Below are 23,245 nucleotides of genomic sequence, written 5' to 3'. Positions count from 1 at the left end.
TAGGAGGTCCAGAGGCAAGCAGATGGTTCACCCATGCCTCTCAGCATGGCAGAGATGCTGGCACAGAAAGAGCAATGGACATGAAGTGATGCCTTCAGCTACCTCAACACCTTTCCAGCCCAGTCTGTGTTTTGCTTCAGTCCTCAAGCTCTGCTTCAGTAGAAGAAAGCCCTGAGCAAGAGTATGGAAGTAGGATTTGGGTAGGACCCAGACCTGAGGTTTTCCTTTGAACAGGGAAATTGAGCACAAGGCACAGTACCCATGGGACAAGGGATTTGAGCAGGAATCCAGTGCACAGAACAACCCAGGGAACAAACACTGCTGAGGAAACTTTGAAGAAATCCCACTGAGGAGTTGCACAGGCCAAGACCATCACGCTGGGGTAGCTGACCTGCCCACACACACTCCTGCCCACAATTAGTGCTGGCTGCAGCAATACTCGCTGTTTGCAGAGTTGTATTTCGAGTTTTTGTCAGTCTGCTTTGCTCACAGTACCTGCTATGTGAAACAAGCCAGTACCAGCTCAAAGCCTGAGAAAGAAGTAGCAGGTGTCTAATGAAGTTCAGTGTTCCTCAGAGCACAGGGGAGCATAAGAGATTGGAGGAGCCTTGGAAAAGCCATCAGAATTGTCAGTGGAATAGAGGCTCTGTCAGTGAATGGGGCTCTGTTAGAGAAAAACCCAACCAAAGGAGAACAAAAGAGAAAGAATGTTTTATTTCAAATGCTGGTGTACATCAATATTGCACCTAACAGAAACATCTAGAACAATACACTTGTAAGGAGCTTTCCACTCCCTCAGCCATATGTAATCCAGAACAAGATACAGAAAACAGTGAATGTGCACATATATCTTTTTCCGATGAACAAAGTGTACAAATAAAAATAAAGTGAAGTACAATCCTTACAAAGCAAAACCCCTTTTAATGAGCGGCTGTGATCTGAGCAGGCCATTTGTGGAACATGTGTTCATTTAGCACCAAACCCTGATTAATTAATTGTGTCTCAGCTTTTGCCATGCAAGATCCCCTGCTCCTTAATCTTCTGGTCATATCTAAAGGTAGAAGCTAAACAACTCCAGTAAGGACAAACTCCCTGCTGAGCCAGATGGCTGCAATATGAGGATTAGCTGAGTCCTGTCCTTCCTGCTTTCATCATGACTAGGGACTGCTCAGAGCATGTTTAGCAGCCTCTGGTAGGAGCACTGGTGTCAACACATAGGAACCAAAATGGCCATTGATAAATAATTGAAAGAAGCCAAAGACTCTGCTCAGCAGCCTTTTTGTTTAGAGAAATTCCCTCATTCAACCAATTCTAAACTCCTCTGCAGTCCACAGAGAGGTGCTCTAAAGACAGGAAGAGTACAAATGGAAGCTGACCATAACTTTAAGGAACTAGATTTCAAAACCAACTTAGCAGATGTGCAGGAAAAGAAAGTTTCCATAACCAGTCCTGCATCTTGGTAGCTAGCAAGAAGGATCAAGGGACACACCACCACTACAAACTCATGACTGTTCTTACCCAACGCAAGAACCGGGACAGTTTGGTATAGACACCGTATTTACCCTTCCTTGCACATCCTTCTCCCCAGCTAACAATTCCAGTAACAAAGTAAGTATCCTTGTATCTGGTCACATGGGGGCCACCACTATCTCCTTGGCAAGCATCCTTTTGTTCTGTGTCATAACCAGCACAGAACATGTTCTCAGTTATGGCTAAGTTAGTGGACTGCTTGCAAGTGTTCCTATTAACATAGGGGACTTCGAGCACCTTCAGTTTTTTGGATCTTCGTCCACCTTCAAATTCACGCCCAAAGCCACTAACCCTCCCAGATCTTTGGTTCATCAGAACTTCATTAGCAAAGTCGGCTTTGGGGAGACACGCTGCAACGACGTACTCCGAAAACCTGATAGGTTCCTTCAGCTTTAATAAGGCAATGTCATTATCATAAGTGTCAATAATAAATTTAGAATGAACAAGTATTTTGTCCACAGTGTGCATTGATTCAGATGGCTCTTTCTTCTCTCTGTCCACTTCACCTGTAAAAGAGCATTAAAAGGGTCATTAATGAATGAGAAAGGATAAGAATTTTAGAACAACCTTGGCAAAGGAAGAGAGCAGAATATTCATTCTGAGCGCTTTGCCCAGGACCTTAGATCACACAAGGAAACTGTGAACAGGTATGGCAATATTTCTTCGCAGCAAATGGATCACCATTGATCCTGAGGTTTGGTCTATGGAGATTTTTGTACCAGTTTACATAAAGGCATAAGCTGATTCAGCTAAACTAATGCAATTTTGTGTAGGAGCACTTACAGGAGCTTGAGCCTGGCTTAGGGAAGAGAACATGGCCTGGACTACAACAGTGCAAAGCTGAAGCTGTATTGATCCTGTGTCCTGGCTCAAAAGGGAAGCAATGATAAATCTGAGTCTGTTCTTTTGTGCTCTATTCAATGAGTCATGGCTTTCCCGAGGGCTCCTGCAGGAACAAACCTGGATGCTTCTGAAGTGCTAGGAATGATGAGCTTCCTGCAGAAGCACTGCTCTGCTGAACACATTGATAGCCAACAGTTCTAGAATATTTGACTGTAATCACTCCCAGCTAGCTGACAGAGAAGAAAGAGAGGCACCTGTTGTTACAATCAGGATTCTCACAATAACAAGAAATTATAAATAGCAGCAGAAAGGTAACAAACCTTAATGAATCGGGAGTACATCTCACAGGAGATTTATGCCACAGAAGGTTAAGCACAACAGATAGTCCCACCTCAGAGGAGTAAAAGAAATAATCACTCACCAACAACAACTTTGATTTCTTTGGATTGGTTTATGCAATGAGCTGCAGTAAGTATAAAATTTTCATTCAGAACAGTTCCACCACAAAACTCTTCTCCTTCCTCGTCTAACAGAACAGCCTGTGAATGAAAACAGGTAAGTGCAGAAGGAGCAAGTGCAGGTTAATGTCCATGAACTATGAAGAGCTAACTGCTTTCTCTGCACATTACAGAGATGCTTCTTACAGCAGTGGGCATGTGGCCCGCCAGGTCTCTCCTGCTATTGCGTTCTCAGGTGCAGAGGCCACAGATTGACTTCTGCTGCTTCAGATTCTCGACTGACTTTATGTCAAGCTGACATTTGGCTTCCACACGACCTCACTCCCACTGCTGAGCAATGTCCCCGAGGCACTGACTGGCTGAGCAGGCAGAGCGCACACTCCGGATCACCCCATCTCTTGGACTTTCTCCCTCAAAGAATGTCCCAAATACAGGAATTCATTTTGGCTGGCCCAAACTCAAGAGTAAAACTGAGACACGAGGCTGTATTTGTGAAGCAAAACACTGGCTTTCTCTGCTTTATCACCCTGCTCCCAGGTGTGCTGCCTCAGTGGATGGTCTCAGACACAACCAAAATGTAACCTGCAAAAATGGCCTGGGAGACCAGCATGACCCAAAAGTCCTCTCTGTGGATAGGGTAGGCAGCTCCATCAAAAATGGCACAAAGCCTTTTGTTTAGACACTGTGAGGCTGCAGTTTGCAGAACAGCTCATCCAAGTGCCCAGGGCCACACAGTTCAGCTACGTCTCACTGCCACTGGCACATGGCACGCGTCACGTTCAGAAGGCAACAGCTGGAAGGAGCCACTGCTCCCCTTCCCTCAGAGACACACTCTGCCCCATGCAGGGCAAAACCCCCTCCATTTACCTGCCATGGGCATTGGCCAGGAGGACACTCATCCCCACCAACTATCCTGGTATCGACATATGGAGTCTTGCTGCTTGTTCTGTTGTCAGGGGGAGCAGTTGGGCTTTCTGTGGTAATTGCAAAGCCCTCCTCTGCGCTCGTTTCGTTTGCAGAAGTCATTTCTTGATCACTTGTTCCATTGCTAAAGTCAGCGGGTGAAAGAACAGACCTTTTTTGCCTTGCCACAAAAACTTTTCCACAAGGGTATTTTACTGTGAAGAGAAGAATGTTAAAATTGAAGAAGAAGAGAAACACCAGCATATGAAAAAACTTCTTGGCAACGTCAAGGAAACTGAGTGGAGTAATGTGGCTCACAAGAGCAATTTGTTATTTTTTAAAGGATATAAAGAAGAACATCATGACCATATGTTTGAGATTTCTGACCAGCCCTCTTACAAGAGTCTAAAAATGTACAGGTGTAAGTAGCACTAATTATGAGTATTGAATATTTTCAGTTTCTATAAAAAGAAAGGTTCTGAAAAGAAAGTTTTGCAGGCTGCCACTTTATGTGGTGTGTAAGTATTTAAGAATATTAGTTATTACTGCAATTAGTTTTCATTTGGCAGTAATGGAACTTGGTCATTTGCTGAGAGGCACCTTGCAAAGGGTCTAAAACACTTAGATTTTGATCCAATCCATCACAGCACCTCACAAATGGAAGGCTTTGGAAATCTCTTGGCCTCATTGTTGAGCCTATGTCATGTAGGATACTGGTGGTTTGAAAAACATTCTTCAACTGTAGACCAACACATCGCTTAACTGTGAAACAAGTCTCACCACCACCGCTATTGATTTGTCTCGTGGCTTTGTACCTGTTGCAACACAGTGTTTGCCATCCTCTGCTAGAGCATACCCATCTGCACAGGAACACAGCACATCCTTCCGTCCATCTCTTCTGACACTGCAGAACTGCTCACAGTCCCCGTTGTTTATTCTGCAGAACTTGGGTATGACTATAAAAGAGACGGTGGGAGAAAATCTCTACATAAACACTGACTTCACGGAACATCTGCAAGTTCTCCAAAACAAAACACGCTCTTTAAATGGGATCCGTATCCCCACCTGCCGAGCACCTGAAGCACCTTTTAGGAACCCCTCATGTGAGTGCTGAACATCAGCTTGTGCCTTACAAAGCAGCTGCATCCAGCCTACAAAATGTACTTGCCAAGTCCAGGTGGGTCCAGTGGCCATGGCATGGTGAGCTCAGAATAGCAGAGACAAATTGTCAGGGGAAGAATGAACAAAACTCACCGAGAACATAACTGTGTAAACCCTCACACGACTCCTCCCTCCTGCCCTAAAACACTCAACTCCTCATCACTCCCCTCCATGCTGTGACTGCACCTCAGTTCCACACTCCCACTCTTACTGCTGGGCTAACGATACACCCGCCCATGGCAAGATCGCAGTCGCAGCTCTTTGCCACAGGTGTGAGCCCCAGGAAGGATTTCCATGCAAAACATGTTTCCTTGCAAGACTCCCTGGGAAGATCACCACCACAGCTCTCTAAAGCAGAAACTTACCAAATTCACAGTTCTTGCCTTGATAGCCATCCAAGCACGTGCAAGTGTAGGAACCAATTCCATCTTTACAGTGGCCACCATAGTGACAAGGATTTGAACTGCATTGGTTCCCATCTGCACAAACAAACCAAAACCCAAATTATTGGAAGAGTGCAAGCATTTTCAGTGAACATGGAAGGGCTCTTAGTTTTCTTAAGCCACCTTTCATCCTTTCTTTTCCAATATAGGTCCTGTGAGTTGCCACATTCCAGATGGAACAAACAGTATAAATGCAATCATTCCAAACCTGCAATGATTCATCTACATATCCTCAGTTTTGCAATCTCTTTTTGGGGGCTACTCTTTGACAGCGTGTACACAAGCCTTTTTTTGTGGGAAGGTAAAGGGATTAGCTCAGTTGGTTAGGGCATGATGATGATATGGACAGAGTTGTAGATTTAATCCCTGTATGGGCTTTTCATTTAAGAATGATCAATGACTCATTGATCTTTGTGGGTCCTTCCAACCCAGAATATTCTTTCATACTGTGATGGTGGTCAGATTATACATAGAGTGAAGCCTGTAACAGCTGACAGGACATTTCTGCATTGGAATTACTGCCTAAAGATACTGAACTTATGTCCTCTTGCATTTCCATATAGCTTTTGCTCTGTTTCCATACAAAATGCAGGATATTCAGAAAAGTGATGCTTGATAATTTGCTGCTTTAGATAACATGCTGCAATCCCCCTATTTTACCACTTGTTCTGCCCCTCTTTGGAGTGGCCTGAACAGCAATGCCCAGAGCAGAAACAACATGCAAGAAGCTACTCATCCCAAGGACCCAGCATGCTCCCTCTGTGGCGTTTCTGGATGCTGACCTCATCTGCTGCAGCTTTGCCTGTCACAGGGAACAGTTGCTGGGCTTTGTGTACTGCACCCACACATCAAGATCCCTTTTCTACCTGCACGTGGCCAAAACCAATAGCTCTCCAAATGCTCCAGCCATGGAGGCTCTGGAAACATGATGTCCATGCTTAACAGAGGGAAGGCAAGACCAACCTTAATGAAAAAACACAAGACAGACTGAGGGCTTACAGCATAACTTCTGGTTTGTGCCTGCTCTGTAGTGCCATAGCACTCTATTCTATAGTGTTCTCAGCTAAGCAGCATTCTACTGCTAGAAAAGATACTTATTTAGTCTTATCCTACACTGTAGTTGCAGCTGTGGTAATGAGTTTTATATCAATATATCAAATTTATATAAATATCACACAAATTGCAGAATCCCCTACTAAAAAAGGAAGCAAGAACAAATTGTTCTAGTAACTTGGCTGAATGTAGCTGTGTTTTTCAGTAATTCTGAACACACATAAAGCATTTGTGGACTGTGGTTTAAAATGTATTAAAACTAACATTTCTGCTAGGAGCATTGGCACTGATATTCTGCTGCTTGTATTCTCATGAGAAAATGGTTTGAAATATTCCAATCCTGTTTACTGTAACACTGACACAAGCTTTGCTTGAAATTTTATTCTGTAGGTTGCAGAGTTCATCCCCTGCTTAGAGGATTGTGAAAGTTTGTGGCAAGTCTTCATGGCAACTGTCTTCATTTTTCTGCAGATTCCAAAAGACAAAGCTGGTCAACATTTTTGAGGTACTCCTCCTAGTTTGTAAAGTGGACATATACTTTCTGGAAAACATGTTATCAAACACTAATACATTAAAAATCTATCCCTGCACAGTGCTTACACACACTGGAACCCTAATAAATCTCACATATTTAGATAAAAAAACAGAAACTGTTAGGTAGTATCTGCTGATCTACTGGCATATTTTCCTTGAATGCCAAACAGTTCTGTAAAATACACAACCTAAAAAATGTTCTTTAAGACAGGAATCAACAACACTTTGGCATGGAAGGAGACAGGAAACTGGCAAATAACATTGCAATGCAATTTAACTTTGTGTTAGTTATGGCATTTAAGAGACACTCTCATCTGTGACTCTTTGCATCTTGAATTCTCCCATCTGGGGCTGCCCCTCTGAAAGAAAACTATCTGGCAGTACCACACATAGTTTCTGCTCCTCACTGTCCTCTGCGTGCAAAGCCCCACAGTCCTCTTTTTGAGAGGACAAAGGTCAGCCCAGCAACTGGAGACAGCTGAACCTTGCCTTCAAATGAAGCAATTGGGTTCAAACAACAGCAGGCAGTAAATCAGATTCCTTTTTCAAAGGAAACACAATGTGAGGATGTCCCAGAGTAAAAAGAGAGGAAGCAAGGGAGCAGGAAGGGGTTACTTCAGATGTGTATACTTTCAAACCTTGCAATAAGGAACCTAAATCTTAAACAAGCACAGAGTATTTCTTACCTACATAGATGTTCCAGAATTCCTCCTACAGGTAAGTGTGGGAAATGGAGAAAAAAAAAGGAGATAGATAAGAATTACCGAATTCCTCAGAAAAATATTAGCCTTTTCATATACAAGATACTTGCAGCTAAGAATTGTTAAAGGAAATATTTACCTTATAGGTACATACAGTGTCTTGCAGCCCACCATTACCATTTAATAACAAAACCATTTGGTCCCATCTGCTGCCCAGCTCTACAGAATCCATATGGTGTCCAGCTCTACAGAAAAAAGTCTCATACATTTTTCAGAAATATCTGAAACTCCTTAGCGTTTTTTTCCAGTGTGACCCATTCAGCGTAAGCCACTTGATTTCTTGCATAACTATCTTCCCACCAGTTTTGACTGAATTTACTTATATTCCTGTAATGCCAAATTCTCGGTCTTGATCTCCACCCCATACTCCCATCAATCAGGACCTCACAAATCCTGACATTTAAAAATATTTTGTGTGATTCATGTTCTCTTTCCGCCTGCACTGAGGACTCCAGGATGCTGTCTGTCCAAGACAGTCCTTTCCAGTGAAATCTGGTCACCAGGCAGAACTGGCTGTGCCGGTTCTGCTATAGGTAAGTCAACATTTATGTTCTAAAGTACACTGGAGATGCACCCATGACTCCCCACCCAGGACACCTCAAGGCCACCCCAAGAACATTCTGGCCATCAAGTAATGTTAAAGGGAATTGAATTTGGCCTTAGGTCCAGTTTCAGGGTAGTTCTAAACAGCCATACAGCTGCAGTCTATGTTTGCAATACCACCTTTTCTACTTACTCCAGTCCACACAGCTGTCCCATCTCTTTAACTTCCCCTTCAACTTGGGAACAAATCACATTTCTGTCTAAAGTTAAGCAAGCCATTGGGGGAGGGCAGGTGACACAAGAGTCACACAAACTTCATTCCAACCAACATTAAGGCATTTAAGAACTGTTCACAGTATACATTCTCTCAATTCAGATAAAGAGAGCTACAAAATTACAAGCAAAGCTCTTGAGATAAGTTCAGAAAAATTCCCTCATGAGGTTCCACTTCAGTATTTGCCTTCTCAGACTTCCCGTGGACTGCCTTGACCACAGTCATGGCACTTAGTGACCCAGATAGGGTAACACATGTAACCCAGATAGGGTGAACATATTTTCAACACTGATAGCAACAAAGCCATTGAAGGTGAAATAACTTTCAAAGGCAATTAAACAAATCAGAAGAATGGAGGATTTAACATGGGCTGGCCATGCAAGAGCTAAATTAAGACTGCTAGAGAATGATTATTACCTTAGCAATTCTACCCACAGTCAATCACTACTTGTTCTTTGTGTTGAGTGATTTGGAACAAACTGTGAGTTTTGATGCCCAGCTCAAAGGACTTGAATAGCATTTTTTAAACATGAAATACATAAACCTATGTTTCATATTCACAGTTTCCTTACAGTTTTCTCCTGGTCTTCAAAAGCTTCTCTTGCTTCTTCTTTTGAGCAGCGCTCCTCATTGCATTCTCTTTCAATATTCCCTTTCTTCACTTCTTCGAAGAAACTGTTAGCACGTTTTGTTCTTTCCAAGAACTTGTTGGCATTTTCTTTCTCGATGAATACTAGATAGCAGAGAAAAATTATAAAGGTGGGTAACATTTGGTGGTGGAAAAGTCATGACAAATGAGTGAAGTAGAAACAAAACCAAAACAGACCACGCTACCTATATACAACATTACCTGTGTGGTTAGTCCTCACACAGGCTGATACATTCCAAGATCTTTCAGAGCAGTCTCTCTGAGAATCAGTGCCTCAGAAAAAAATGTAGGACCCCCAGATTTTCTCCTACTCTTTTTAATCTTAGAAAGGTTGCCAATAGGGCTTATATTTCGGCTTCTTCAGCTCAAGACTCTCAGTCTTGAATGGAATGACTTTCCTTGAATGCTGGGGAGATTACATTCCTTGATTTGTTTTTAAAGCTGACCACCAGGCAACACTGCTGTCTGCTCCAGGGGCCGGTGCTGCAGAAACTAAATGCCACTCAAGATGCAGCAACATATCTTCTAGCAGCTGGAAAAAGCCCATGTGTGAGTTCTATTAATCTTCACCACTCTAAATCCCACTGAACTGCCCTGGGATCTTCCTGCCCTCTTAACAGCACCTCCCAATTGCCTGTAGAAATGTTCCTGCCATCTGATTTATGTGCATGCAGAGCTAAGGCAGCTGCCTTGTAAGATTTTACAAAGAGCAGGAGTAAATGAACATCAGCTTTTTTTCCTGCTTTAGCAGGAAAGTACAGCTTGAAGTCAGTTTGCTGAGTTGTTTTATTCTGAAAAGCTTGGTGGCACAGAAGCCTGGAGCTTGCTGCCTTCAAGTTCAAGATTCAGGTAGCTGTTGATTTAAACTGGAGGATCAGAGACATTAAACCATTAAAGTCATTGCAGGCACTTGCCTCTGTGGACAACAGCATTAACCTCCAGTGACTTGTGCACAGGTTACCAGGAAGGAAAAATAAACACAACACTGGAATAAATAAGCTGCCAATTACCTTGTAAAGAGTGTATCTTCTAGGAAAGCGTGAATAATTTGGAAGTTGACATCTAATCAAGTTCTATCACCTGGAATTTACACTGAAGAAATACTTTCCAATCACAGGCTGGAGTATGGAATAGTATGCTACATATGTGACTTCAAGGACAGTAGCTTATGCTCACTGGGAGGCCTGCACATTCCTTTTGGAGCACTCTTCACACAGCTTAATTCAATGATAAATAAACTTGGTAATAATAATAATAATAATATATAATATCCACCAACTGAGCACACAGGAGATTTATTTTGCTTTCAATGAAATTGGTGGATCATCCACAGGGAGACAAGTTCTGTTTTTTCTTATATTAAGCAATCCCACGCGTAGTTTGAAGCCCCCACTTACTTTGAAAAGGCTCCTCTCAAGTAAGGCTTACAGAAAGTACTTTTAACTTGCAGCTCAGCGACTGTTAGTTCGTTCACCCGCTATCTCATTTGCCCTTAAATCCCTTTCTTCAGTGACAGGACACAGCCGGTGGGGTTATCACTTTTATATTCCTTTGCTTTCACACCGCCCGCGCAAGCGGATGTTTTCATAAACTTGGACTAGTCTCTTTCTGAGGCTGCTCATTCTTTTTCCCAAGCTCTCTATCATACTTCCTTCTTTAGAGACATCAAGGAGCAACAGGCACTGGTCAACCGAAGCAGGATATTCCAGAAACATGCCAAAGACCTTGTTTTAAATCCCAAGCAGTCAGACACACTGAAGGAAGATTTAACACTTTTGAGAAGTTATTTGTTGATGCTGCCTCGGACTCAGCCGCTGACTCTGGCGGCACAAGAGGGCATCGGGACCTGCTCACACGCTGTGTCCCAGCTTCTCCCCTGCCAAGCGCATCCAACCAAGACTCGGCCAGGTTTCCCCTCACACACGAGAGCACCTCAGGCTGCGGGGCCAGCTGTCCTCGGGGTGCGAACGGCGGGCAATCCCTTCCCTACACCGTCCCCGAGATGGCCAGCAGCTCCCTGCCCCGGCAGCTCAGCCCCCCGCTTTACGGCGATGTGCGGGGTCGGCACAAGTGCTGATAAGCCCTCAGCCGGGGAAGACGGGCCGTGGCGTGGCCGCTCCCCTTCCCCGCCGCCACTCTCCCGCAACATCGACCCGCCACCGCCTCCGGCGTTCCCCGGCAGCCCCCTCCTCCCCCGAAGACTGCTGAGAAGGGAGATTCCCCCGCTGAGAAGATGGAAAAGGTGGCGCCTCACCGCCTCCCTGAGCGCGGAGCAGCAGCAGCGGCAGCAGCAGCAGCAGCAGGGGCCCGGCCATGGCGGCGCCCAACGATGCCGCTGCCGGGGCCGCGCCGGCGGCACGGACGGGACGGGCGGGACGGGCGGGAGCCGAAGTCTTCACCCCCTCGGGCGGGGTGAGACTGGAGCCGCGTTGCTTCAGCCTGCCCAGAAATAGCGGAAGCGCCGGGACAGGGTGACAGCCGCGGCGGGATTTCTCAGTCGGGGGCATGAGGCTGCTCTTCTTTTTGTTCTTTATTTTTTTTTTTAAAGCCCAAGGCAGCGTGGGGTTTGTCTTGTTTTGTTTTTAATCGCACCTTTTATTTTGGAGGAAGGGAAGTGAATCGTCCCCTCAGCAGGCTGGCGTGGCCCCGGCCCGGCGCTGGGCAAAGCCAGGCTCCCAGCCCACAGCAGGCGCTGTCCTTGGCTGCTCCCAGCCGTGTGTCCCATCCACATCCAGCACTGTAACCTGTTGGCTTTGGACCACTGACATCGGCCTTAATCTCCCCTTTCTTGTGGGGAGTTCACAGTGCGCTGCTCAGGCCGTGTCTTCCGTGCTTCCAGAGCCAGCCATCGGGTCTCCTTCATCTCCTTGGCTTTCCTAAGCAGGCTGTTACATTAAAGTTTTAATCTAAAACCCAGATTTGTTTTGAAAAAGTAATTTTGTGTGGGAAGTATTAGTACTGATTTCTTTCAGCGTTTTACCCTTGTTTCTGCAAGGTGATGTGTTCATAAATGTCAGTATTTACACTGGAATGTTACAGAGGATAAATCATGTTGTGGATCATGGAAAACACAAACTCTTCTACCTTGAGGAGTCCTCAGGGATAGTTTTACAGTGCTGAGCGCCTTATCTAAATGAAAATGAGGTTTATTTGCTGGTCACTACTTACAGTCACCTTCCTTCTTGAGAGTGGTCTCTCTTTTAGGAGTAAGGAGAACCTCTAATGCATGTATTTATATATAGTGTAACATCTCTTGTTTTTCAGGTCTCTTTGCTGCCTTTCTCAGTTCAGTTCATTACCTAAGTGAACAGTAAGACTTCCTGTCAGTAAAACAGGTTATAGGATGTTCAGTATTGCATGGTATATGTACCATACAGTGTCAATGTTTTCCCCTAATAATAGAGTATGATCGTGCCCTACTTGCTGATAAGCTTTTTTGGTTGAGTTGATATTCTGCATTATTTGAACAATCTAGAGCATAAATTCTGCATGAGTTAGTTAAACTGTGTTCTAATCTCCTAGTTCAGTTTTATCTTCCTCACCTTTTCAATTTCATGCTAAGGTTAGAAAGTACATTTTTGAATGGTATATGTTTTCAGAGAGCTTCAGGTTCTACCTGAAGACTTTAGTGAATGGTCTTTGGTCAGCATTTTTCAGAGAGGTATACAATTACCCTGTTCTGGTTTTAGATCTCAGGATAGACAATACAATTGAGATTATACTGGACAACTGATAAACATTTCATTTGTGTTCTTTGTATCAACGTAAATAATACATAATATTGACAAACATAATACCAAGGCAAAGATAAGATTAAATCAGTGTTATTCTTTACCACTCATAAATATAGGGTTAAGTATTGCATACTAGCCTAACAGCAATAACGCTTGATGTAAGAAGATTTAAATCAAGTTTCATAGCAGACCTGTAAATATGGAATCAACCTTTTCCCAGGTTTCTAGTCCTGGAGAGTGTCTGCAGTTCTCCCCTTCAAATCTCCCTGTTACCACTGCAACTGCAGGAGAAAGCTGCTTTAACATAAGCTAAAAGAAACACCTTTCCTATTTTTGTTTCTGCTATTTCATCATTATATTACAGGGCCCATAGCATAGGAATTTATGACAGATAGAAGCATCAGTGTGTTCAAAGGAAATTGCACATGTTTACGGACATTCATTCATGACTGTTCAATCTAATGCAACTTCTGTCTCAGGAAGGCTGTATTTCTCTGATTACCAGAAGCTGAGATAGTAGCTGGAGGAAGGCTTATGGTTTGCATGATGTGTTGCTGGCAGTCTTCCTCTCGGCATCTATTTCTTACCTTTAGCAGAAATGGATGCAGAACAGAAGGGACATTGTGTCTGATTTGTTATGGTCATTATCTGCCTGCTTGACAAGATACACAAATTTACAAACAACACGAGAGGGAAGTTATTTCATGTGTTCAAGTAAGCCTTAGGCTCACTTTGAATCTTTAATAGTGTTGTGGGCATGTATCAAATATCTAAGATAATGAAGGGATCTTTTGATGGGAAAACGGTACAGAGGGACTGGGCAGCAATAACACAACCTGGAATTGAGCTGTGGCTCAACATCATTAGTCCATGTGCTTCCTCAACCAATCAATGTATTTGGATACCCTTGTGTAAACCCCGTAGCTGCCTTCAGCAGCACAGCCCTTTCCCCAGCTGACAATCCCAGTCAGAAACCAAGTGTTCTTGTACTGTGTAGCATGAGGACCACCACTGTCTCCCTTGCAGGAGTCCTTAACCCCAGACAGGTCTCCTGCACAGAACATATTCTCTGTAATATTTAAACCAGTCTCCTTTTCACATTCTTGTGTCTTTACACGTGGCAAATCAACTCTCATCAGAACAGAAGAGGTCGCACCTCCATCTATTAGGCGTCCCCATCCGCTTACTGTGGAGAACTTGATGGTGGACAGTTCATACACAGCAAACCTTTTCTCAGGCAAACATATTGGCACCACATAGTCAGTGAGATTCACCGGCGTGTCCAGGTTCAGGAGGGCAATATCATTATTGACGTGTCCATTCATGTATTCTTCGTGAATGATCATCCTGGTGACTCCACTTTCTTGCTCAGTTTTCTCATCAACATTTATTTTGTGTTCACCTGGAAAAGTTATTAATTGCAGGCCATGTTATGTAGCTCCTTGATTCATTGGAAGTTTGAGAATATAGGGTGTTTCTAGTCTGACACCTCTAAGGATGATTACCTTGTAATGCCAAAGCCTTCTACCCTAATTTTATCAGGATGAGAAGCTGCCACCACCTTGACAAGATGAGGAGGGGAAGATACATACCCAGTCTCACCCGAAGCTGTTTAGGGTGAGTATACTCCAAACAGTGAGCTGCAGTGATCACCCACTCTGGGGAAAGCAGGGTGCCACCACACTTTTCTTTCTGATCCTGTATTATAAGGGCCTGCCAACATAAAGCAAATTTATGTCTTACATCAAATGTGCTTGACATGAATCTCATCATAGAGATGAGTTACATATTGGTTCTTCCCGTCCCTTTATGCAGCTGTGTTTGACAGTACTATGCTGACTGCATGGAGAACTTTGCAGGGGAAGTCTTCCCACAGACATTTTCTTCATCTTGTGGAATGGACCCTGCATATTATGGCCCAGAGTGTATCCCTGGAAGCTGCAACTAAAATTCTTGCTGGCAGTAAAGTTAAGGACTAAGGGGTCAGGAAAGAGAGACAGCTGTGCTTCCACTCTAGTCCTATGAAACCAGATACTCCAGAACAATGCTAAGGTGCCTAAGTGGAACAGGTGGATCTGCTGGCTATGGATGAAGAAGGAATTTGGTTATCAAGACATGGCACTTCTTAAGAATTTTTAACATCACAGATTTAAAACAATAAATTTAAGGTAGTGATTTCATAAGGAAATTTTAAAAATAAAAGCAATGAAAGATTTTTGAAAACTCACTTGCCATGGACATTCACCTGGAGGACAGATGAAACCACCTACTATTCTCCCATGTACAGTTGAATTTTTTTTTGCCAGAACTGGTATTTTTCCACATGGGTATTTCACTGGGAAAAAAAAAAAACAAACAACTAAAAAACCCAAAATCCAAAACAACAAAAGGCATCAAGTGGGATTTTATTGTACTGAATTCACAGCAAAATGTGCAATATCTTCAGTGAAGCTATGTTAGCTGAAAAACTGATTTCTAGTCTAGGAGCATGGATTCTCAAAAATAACGTAAAGCAGCTCCGCAGGTAAGTAGTCTTTTTTGTTTGGAAACAGCCAGAAATGCTCTTACAATTTGAGTTCAGGCCCTTAGAGCATATTGACACGTAGTCACCTACCATAGGTCTTTGCAAACAATAAACCTGCTTCAGATATACATCAACACAATGAGGTAGGATGCAGGCTGGAGTGCAGAAGTGACCCTGACAAGCTCTGTAGTCTCCACATTTTCCTTGTCCCTGCTGACTTTAAGTCAGTTGTAACAAGTGCATAGGGTGAGACAGAGGTGTAATAGTGGGCTGTACATCTTGCCATCCTTTGTTTGGGCAGAGCCAAAGATGTCCCAAGAGCAGACACTGCCTTCTGGTGTGCCTCTCCCAGACTACCTTGTTTGCATGCATCCAGAGCATGCTGGATTATTCCAGACTGCACATCTCTGTTCTGCCTGAGCTATCATGTAAAGACTGGCAATAAAGAGACCCAAATCCTGACTGAACTTGCAATTAAGTTGTAGTGCAGAGGAAGTCTTGGTGGTTTTGGTACATCCTTCATCCAACCGAGTTTTCCTGTAAAGAAGGTCTGCCCTTGGGGCTGGCTGTGTGCCACATGTCTGTGCTGTGACTGAACACACCAGCCCTTCTGTCTGGCAGTCACTTCACTGTGTGACAGCACTGTGAGGAGCAGTGCTCTTTTTCTGTCTCTTTGGGAGCCAGGGTCCTATAGTCTCTGCTGAGCTGCATACAACATCTCCATGGAGCTGTAAGTACTTCAGCTGACATGAAGACAGCATCAAGGTTTTACAGGTACACACAAGGTATGGAGAAACAGGACTAACTTTCTGGTGGCTGCTGGTGAAAGATTAAACAGATAACACATAACACCTGTAGTCTCTAATGCTGTGTGTAGGGCAACACAAATTTGTGCCATTGTGGGAGATGACAGAGGGACAGTGAGGGGACTGTCAGCCTGGCAGTTACACAGTTTTTTCTACTTGCAACACGTGCTCAATTCTACGGCTATTTTGGTCCTCAAGAAGCAAGCAGCAACAAATACATCTTCCTTGCAGGGAAAGATGCACTGAAAAGCCTGTGAGGAATTTTGAATTCTTTGTTCTCAGCTTTTAACAAAAGCAGCTTTCCCATCAGGTGGTATTGCAGAATCTGTTAATAAGGGATAAGCACATTAGTAGACATTTTTTTCTAATGAAATTGCTGTTGTTGGGAGCTAGGTTGTCATTACCAGCTCTGTGCATGAGTGCTCCATTGAGGTATGTGTAGGGGGGCATCACCCCTCAGAATTACTTTGCATGCTTCCTGTGGCTCTGTCCATTATGTTCTTATGCTCATATCCCCAGGGGTCTCCCTTTCCCTCTAATAAAGTAATTCAAGTAGGCATCTGCAAAAGAGTCAGGTGCCAGCTGATGTGTTGGCAAAAAGATTAACTTGCACTACCCTAGTCCCAGTTGAATTTTACCTTGCTAGATGAAAGAAATACTAACCATAGTGTCTATTGGAATATGAGAAGTGTATTATTCCTAGCAACTGGGAAGGAAGGAAGGAAGGAAGGAAGGAAGGAAGGAAGGAAGGAAGGAAGGAAGGAAGGAAGGAAGGAAGGAAGGAAGGAAGGAAGGAAGGAAGGAAGGAAGGAAGGAAGGAAGGAAGGAAGGAAGGAAGGAAGGAAGGAAGGAAGGAAGGAAGGAAGGAAGGAAGGAAGGAAGGAAGGAAGGAAGGAAGGAAGGAAGGAAGGAAGGAAGGAAGGAAGGAAGGAAGGAAGGAAGGAAGGAAGGAAGGAAGGAAGGAAGGAAGGAAGGAAGGAAGGAAGGAAGGAAGGAAGGAAGGAAGGAAGGAAGGAAGGAAGGAAGGAAGGAAGGAAGGAAGGAAGGAAGGAAGGAAGGAAGGAAGGAAGGAAGGAAGGAAGGAAGGAAGGAAGGAAGGAAGGAAGGAAGGAAGGAAGGAAGGAAGGAAGGAAGGAAGGAAGGAAGGAAGGAAGGAAGGAAGGAAGGAAGGAAGGAAGGAAGGAAGGAAGGAAGGAAGGAAGGAAGGAAGGAAGGAAGGAAGGAAGGAAGGAAGGAAGGAAGGAAGGAAGGAAGGAAGGAAGGAAGGAAGGAAGGAAGGAAGGAAGGAAGGAAGGAAGGAAGGAAGGAAGGAAAACTGTTTTTCTTTTTGGTTTTCATAGGCCTCTTCCTCTCTTGACTCCTGTGCAGAAATAAATACAGTAATAAAATCTAGTCACAATTTCAGACTGGAGAGACAACAGTAAAACAAATCTGCCTCCGAAGTATTTTCTTACTGTGAGTGTAAGCTAATACAGAAAAAGGACTTGTGAGGCCCAGAGGCCCTCCACTCACCTGATATCCCTCAGCCTGACCCCAAATCCCTGACCACCTGCTTCCCTGCTTTACTTAGATCACATGGTGAGGAGTGAGCAGTGTCTCCACTGCTCAGTTCCTTTCTACTCAACTATGCTGGGTGAATGTGCTCCCAAAGGAAGAGACAGGTTCAGCTCCCTCCTAGCTGTAAGCGGGTTGAATGGTCAAACCTGAATTTCCCACATTCCAGAGGGGTAGACTTCTTCTAGGAAGAAGTCCAAAAGGATCTCTGCTTGGTGGTCATGCTGACAATTGCTTTTCTGGGGAGGCTAACTTGCACCAGAAGCCAAATGTACAGCGTGGGACTCTGCCCATGGAGGTGAGGAGCTGGTATCTGAGGGTTATGCATGTCCTGACATGTACACATTGAAAACTTTTCTTCTAGAGCTGGCTTAGGCTTAGCATTAGGTTGTTAGTGTCTTACCTTGAGGGATGCAGGACACGCCATCACTCGCTAAAGTGTAATCATCATCACAGAAGCACAGTCGTATTTTGGACTGTGTGTCAGTACAGTACTGTTCACAGCCACCGTTGTAAAAAATGCACTTCAGTTTGTCAGCCACAGCTGAAGTCAGAGAAAGAGCATTTAGGATTCAAGACTTGGATTTTTGTGCTTAACATTGATAACTTGCAACAGGAATGCAAGGCAGGAAAAAAGATATACAGAGCAACTTCATCAAAAGTGCCTTCCATCAAAAGCTCAGTAGGCCTGGATCTCCAGGGATTAGGGGAGAAAAGGCTTTGCTTAAGAAATATATACCTAAAATTAAATCAATCAGCATTAATACAGTACCTGAGCTGTCTTAAGAATGGAGATATTGTAATTGTGTGGTAACCATTGTAAAATTTGACTGAAAAATTATAATTCTTTGACATTTTGCCATTTAGCAGGAGGATGTTCTGGGATGGCTGTTGAGACTGCCTGCCTAGACTTGATGAGTGACTAGCCCTTGTCCAGACTGTGTTCTGAGGATATAACACTTAATGTTCAGCGTCCTCTGAAATCAGTGGAAAGGTGTGTATTAACTTCATCAACCACTGGATCCTTCCCTTTGGGCTTTTTACCATGCATATACAATGTAGTTCTCACTTATATACTACATGGAGCTTCTAAGCCAAAATAACTTCAGCACTCGAGTAGGAAAGAGTTCTTCCTTTTCTCTCAGCTGATGCACAAATGCAAATTTTCTTTTTTTTTTTTTTTCTTCCCCACAATGTCATTATAGGGCACTAAGTATCTAGCTGCCTTGCAGTGGTATCTGCACTAACCACTGCTATCTGGTTAGATGATCCATCACACAACACCAAAAGTGGTATGAATGGTAGCTGTCACAGCTAGAATGATGCAGAATCACAGAATCATACAATAGCCTGAGTTGGCAGGGACCAATGAGGATCAAGTCCAAATCCTGAATTATAATGACTGCTACTGTTTATCTGAATGCCTTGCATTTGAATTAATAACAACATTTTTATTTTGTTAAGTTATGCCACAGCTGACCTTTTTCACAGCTTTTGCCCTCATATTCGACGGGACAGCGGCAAACATAATCCTGAAACTGGTCATCACAAATCCCACCATTCTGACAGGGGTTGGAGGCACACTGGTTAGGGTCTGTAAAACACTCAATGTCAGTCCAGCTCACGCAAAGAGCTGCAGCAGTGGGAATGTTCCACAGCTGTTAGAACATCCTGAATGATCATACCAGAATAGATGTGCCAGAACTCTTCCTGGAAGAAAAAAATGTGATATTTAATTAAAAAAGAATCAACTCAAGTCTTACAGCCTTTGTTGCACAGGATGGGTTACAGACAGTCAGAGTGATGCCACTTCTTTCTTTATAGTTTGTGACAGTTAATATCCATACAGAATTCTATTTTCTAGATTGTACATTGTTTTAATATACTAACAGAGAAGGGCCTTGTTTAATGCACGTAAATGGGTCATACATAAATTAGCTCTATATAGCTGAGGTGGGATTGACTGAAAAAAATGTTGCACAATACAATAATTTAAGGTGTTGTCAGGGCAGGCATTACTGGGGGTTTGGGGAGATCCATTTTCCCACCATCCCCTAGATGGTTACTGCTTGGGATTGCCATGCAGTGTGCCCTCCTGCAATTCATTGCTACTGTGTACCCCTGTAAATAGAAAAGAATAATGCAAAGACACAAAGTGCTTTTTTAACTCTGGTGTTTTAAAGTGTCAAAGCACACCCTTGAGCAGGGAGAGTCCTTAAGACAATGAGTGCTCACCCAGCCCTGTGTTACTTACTGTTCTTTCAATATCACGGAAAATCTCTCTTGCTTCCTCATAGGAACATTTTTCTTCTATGCATTCTCGTTCTAGTGACCCCAGTTTTATCTCTTCAAAGAAGCTGTTGGCTCGTCTATGTCTTTGCAAAACGTTGCTTGCCTCTTCCTGCTTTAGAAAGACTGAAAAACAGCAGCACGTTCTGTTTGTCATACAGCTGCACTTGCCAGACAGAGAGGATGGAGGGACGATTTCCCCTGAAAGATTTTCTGCTTCCCAAGCATTTTCTGAGACAATTTAGAAAATAAATGGATAGATGTGAAAGAGTGTCCTTCCTCTGGCTTGCCTCACAAGTAAAGTGACAGCACAGGAATTTTAGAGATCCCGGAGCTTAGGAGAAGGTGACGTGTTACAACAGAGAGGGGTATGTGTATGTGTTGTATGCATGTCAGTGACCCATGTTGCATCTCATATGCATCTTAACATATGCAGCAGTTTCTTACAGCTGTCACAGCTGGAGAGCCTGTGTCACTTTATCTAGCACTGGTGTACATGGTAAAAGCTGATTTTTCTGTACTTGATACAGTCAGTGACAGTGACAGGTGGACCATAGTCATGCCTTCACCCACAGTCATATGTCACATTCACACCCCTCCACTTGTGGGACCTGAAGAGGGGATTTATCCCACCATTAGTAGACCACAATTTATGGACTACTGCTTTAATATATTATCTTTTATTTTCTTCTGTGGAAAAGGTCATGTTAAGGTACATAGGAAGGCTGGACAATGCTGACTGCATTTCCTAGTGGAGCCTGTGAATGGCTCCTGGCTCTTAACATCACCACAGACTACAGCCATTGAAGGGGTCTTGTATGTCTCAACCATGCTTTGGAAAGATATTGGGTACACAGGTTTGATATCAGGCCTCAGCAGAGCTCACTTTCTAGAGCTGCATCCACTTCAACTGGCAGAAGTGTGCACTGGAAACACTAATGTCATTGCCCCCATGCTGACCTGCTCCTCAGCCTGAGGATATAAGCACATCACACAGCTGTGCTCTCCCAGTGTAATTCAGGTTAAGGAACAAGAAGTCCGAATTCCAATGGGTAATTGTGCTCCATGCACTACACAGAAAAAGCCTTGAAATAATTAATTTTTCTCTTTTTTTCTCCTTTATGTCAGTAGGGGAGCTTCTGGAGCTTCATGACAGCTTACATTTCAGCGCTTTAACTATTTCACTTCTGTTTGTGGGTAGATTTGGTGATTGAGGCTGATGCATATCTCCTGCCTTTCCCCAGGACAGTCTCTCCAAAATAGTGAGAGTTATGTTCTACCTGCTGAAAGGGCCCTGAGGGATGCTGAAAGACAGACTCATGTGGCATCACCAATATATACCAAATCATAAATGCTGAGAGGGTTTAGTCTGAAGTGATGTCTCCATAAACATTTGTCTCTAATTCAGGATATTTGCTGAATTACATGCAGAATAGTGGTAATTATCCCCTGTATTTCAAAGTTACTTAGAAGAATAATCCATCCCTGGGTGCTTCATAAGCATTTGGTCATTATAGGAATGTCAGCTGTGTCTTTCTGCCTTGATTTCAGTCAGGCTGAATGCATTTGATATGGCTTTCTTAAAGGCTTTTATTTAACCTTATACTGCAGATACATGGCACATGTACCAGTGCATGGGCACAGACTCTGACACAGGACCATGCCTGAGCACGTGGCTTGGGCTGTCCATCCACTCATTTTGCCATTATCTACTTATTTCTATTGGATCACTTCTGACTTTGCTACCTATTTTTCTGTCTTTCCTCACTGTAACAAACAAGACCTAGTCCATGGCTAATGAGGAATCTGAGGGCACTGGATCTGCTTTATTAATGTGGGAGCTGGTTTTTGGACATACACCGAGCAACTGAAGAGCTACCTCTTCTCTGCCTTCTACTGAAATAGGGTGGATCCTCCCCACTTTAATTACTCATCAGCTGAATGACAGGCTACTGATGCTTTGCTTTGAAAAATGTCCCAGTTCTGCATGAAATAGCAGTAAATCCCAATTCCTTTCTTCACGTAGACAGCTGGTGGTTTGCCTGCTGTCTGTGCACTAAGATAACAAATTAATTTAGCAGTCTAGAGGTGTTTTTCCTTAGTTGGCAGAACAAGTGTATGGAGCCATTGCTGAGAGTAAATTAGAGCTAATGCACAGGCACAGTAGGAGACAGAACAAACATGCAACAATGCTCAAAACTTGCAGTGGAAATCACCTCAGTAACAGGAAAGAGGAAAGAGGTCCATTGCTAGTAAATATAATTACAGCTATATCTTACAACATACCTGCATCCAGAGAAAGAGGGATCAGTAGCAGAAAGCAGAGAAACAAAGCCATATACTGCCTGGAAATCATGATGAACCCTGAAAGCCAGTGTTCTGGTAGTGTATTGACATTTCAACAAGGACTGTTTGGCCAAAGGGCTCAGCTTCAAATGCTCGGAGCCAGAGGAGGGGCCAGCAAGTCATGGAAACAGCAAAAGATCCATGACAGCCTGGCAAGCTGAGCAGAAGGGCACATGCAAATCCTGCAGTGTGCACTTTTCACAGAAACAGGGAGCTTGGGTTTGGAGTGTGCTCTCCTGACTTGGGCAAAAGCTATACTGGTTACACAGGCTGCTGCCCCAGCCTGCATTTTCCATTTAACACACCTTTTCCATGAGAAACATGAATGCTCGGATCCTGAGTCCATAGGACAGTCAGTAATTTGGCCACATAGTGCCACATGCAGAGAGAAGTGATGTGACATTTATCTTGCATCTGCAGTCAAGGTATAGCCTTTCAGTGCTTTGGAGTATGATTGTACCACTGGCATCTATTCTCAATTTTCTATCACCACTTGAAATTCTGCACTTCTTTCTGAATTTGCTTGGAGACAATAATTAACCAGCAAGAGACACCCTACACTGGTTCCGTCCATCTTTGCTGCCAGACCCGTGTGGCCTGCACAGGTTGTACCAGCTGGAAGTGGCGCTGAGCTGATTCATGTTGTTCTTCATTAGGAACTGCCGGGGCTTGAGGGGCCATTCTGCAGACAGTGCTTCATCTGGAACATAAGCAATCCCCTGATTTAATGGAAATCAATTAATGGCACCAGACTGGAGAGCTGACAACATTCTTGGGGAAATATTTACTCAAGATAGCAGCAAGGTAAAGAGCATGTTTGTCTACGAGAAGTGAAGCATT

At 43.7% G+C, this 23,245-nt stretch overlaps 1 protein-coding gene across 1 annotated transcript; it reads right to left on the bottom strand.

Annotated features, from left to right (window-relative positions):
- Positions 1-691: 691 nt before the first annotated feature.
- Positions 692-22,500, bottom strand: LOC131575722 (uncharacterized). The gene is made up of 16 exons (XM_058831603.1): positions 22,346-22,500; positions 20,025-20,185; positions 19,456-19,480; positions 19,251-19,364; positions 18,174-18,314; positions 15,115-15,221; positions 14,479-14,599; positions 13,753-14,288; positions 11,407-11,728; positions 9,076-9,236; positions 7,612-7,636; positions 5,261-5,374; positions 4,550-4,690; positions 3,699-3,949; positions 2,795-2,912; positions 692-2,036 (listed from the first exon to the last, which is right to left on the bottom strand). The coding sequence occupies exons 1-16, from the start codon at positions 22,413-22,415 to the stop codon at positions 1,495-1,497; spliced, it is 2,949 nt and encodes a 982-aa protein (XP_058687586.1). The 5' UTR covers positions 22,416-22,500; the 3' UTR covers positions 692-1,494.
- Positions 22,501-23,245: the final 745 nt, after the last annotated feature.

Source organism: Poecile atricapillus, chromosome 1, assembly GCF_030490865.1.
Source record: "Poecile atricapillus isolate bPoeAtr1 chromosome 1, bPoeAtr1.hap1, whole genome shotgun sequence".
Classification (NCBI taxonomy): domain Eukaryota; kingdom Metazoa; phylum Chordata; class Aves; order Passeriformes; family Paridae; genus Poecile; species Poecile atricapillus.
Note: the sequence above shows the minus strand (reverse complement) of the source record. Positions and strands in the feature narration are given on the sequence as shown.

What these genes read in the sequence shown, in the direction of transcription:
- LOC131575722 (XM_058831603.1), bottom strand. Translation starts at nt 22,415, where the DNA reads ATGATTTCCAGGCAGTATATGGCTTTGTTTCTCTGCTTTCTGCTACTG. An exon ending in GGGCAAAAGCTGTGAAAAAG is followed by an intron (nt 18,315 to 19,250) that starts GTCAGCTGTGGC and finishes CTCTGACTTCAG; the next exon opens with CTGTGGCTGACAAACTGAAG. An exon ending in GCTCCGCGCTCAGGGAGGCG is followed by an intron (nt 9,237 to 11,406) that starts GTGAGGCGCCAC and finishes TCTGCTATCTAG; the next exon opens with TATTCATCGAGAAAGAAAAT.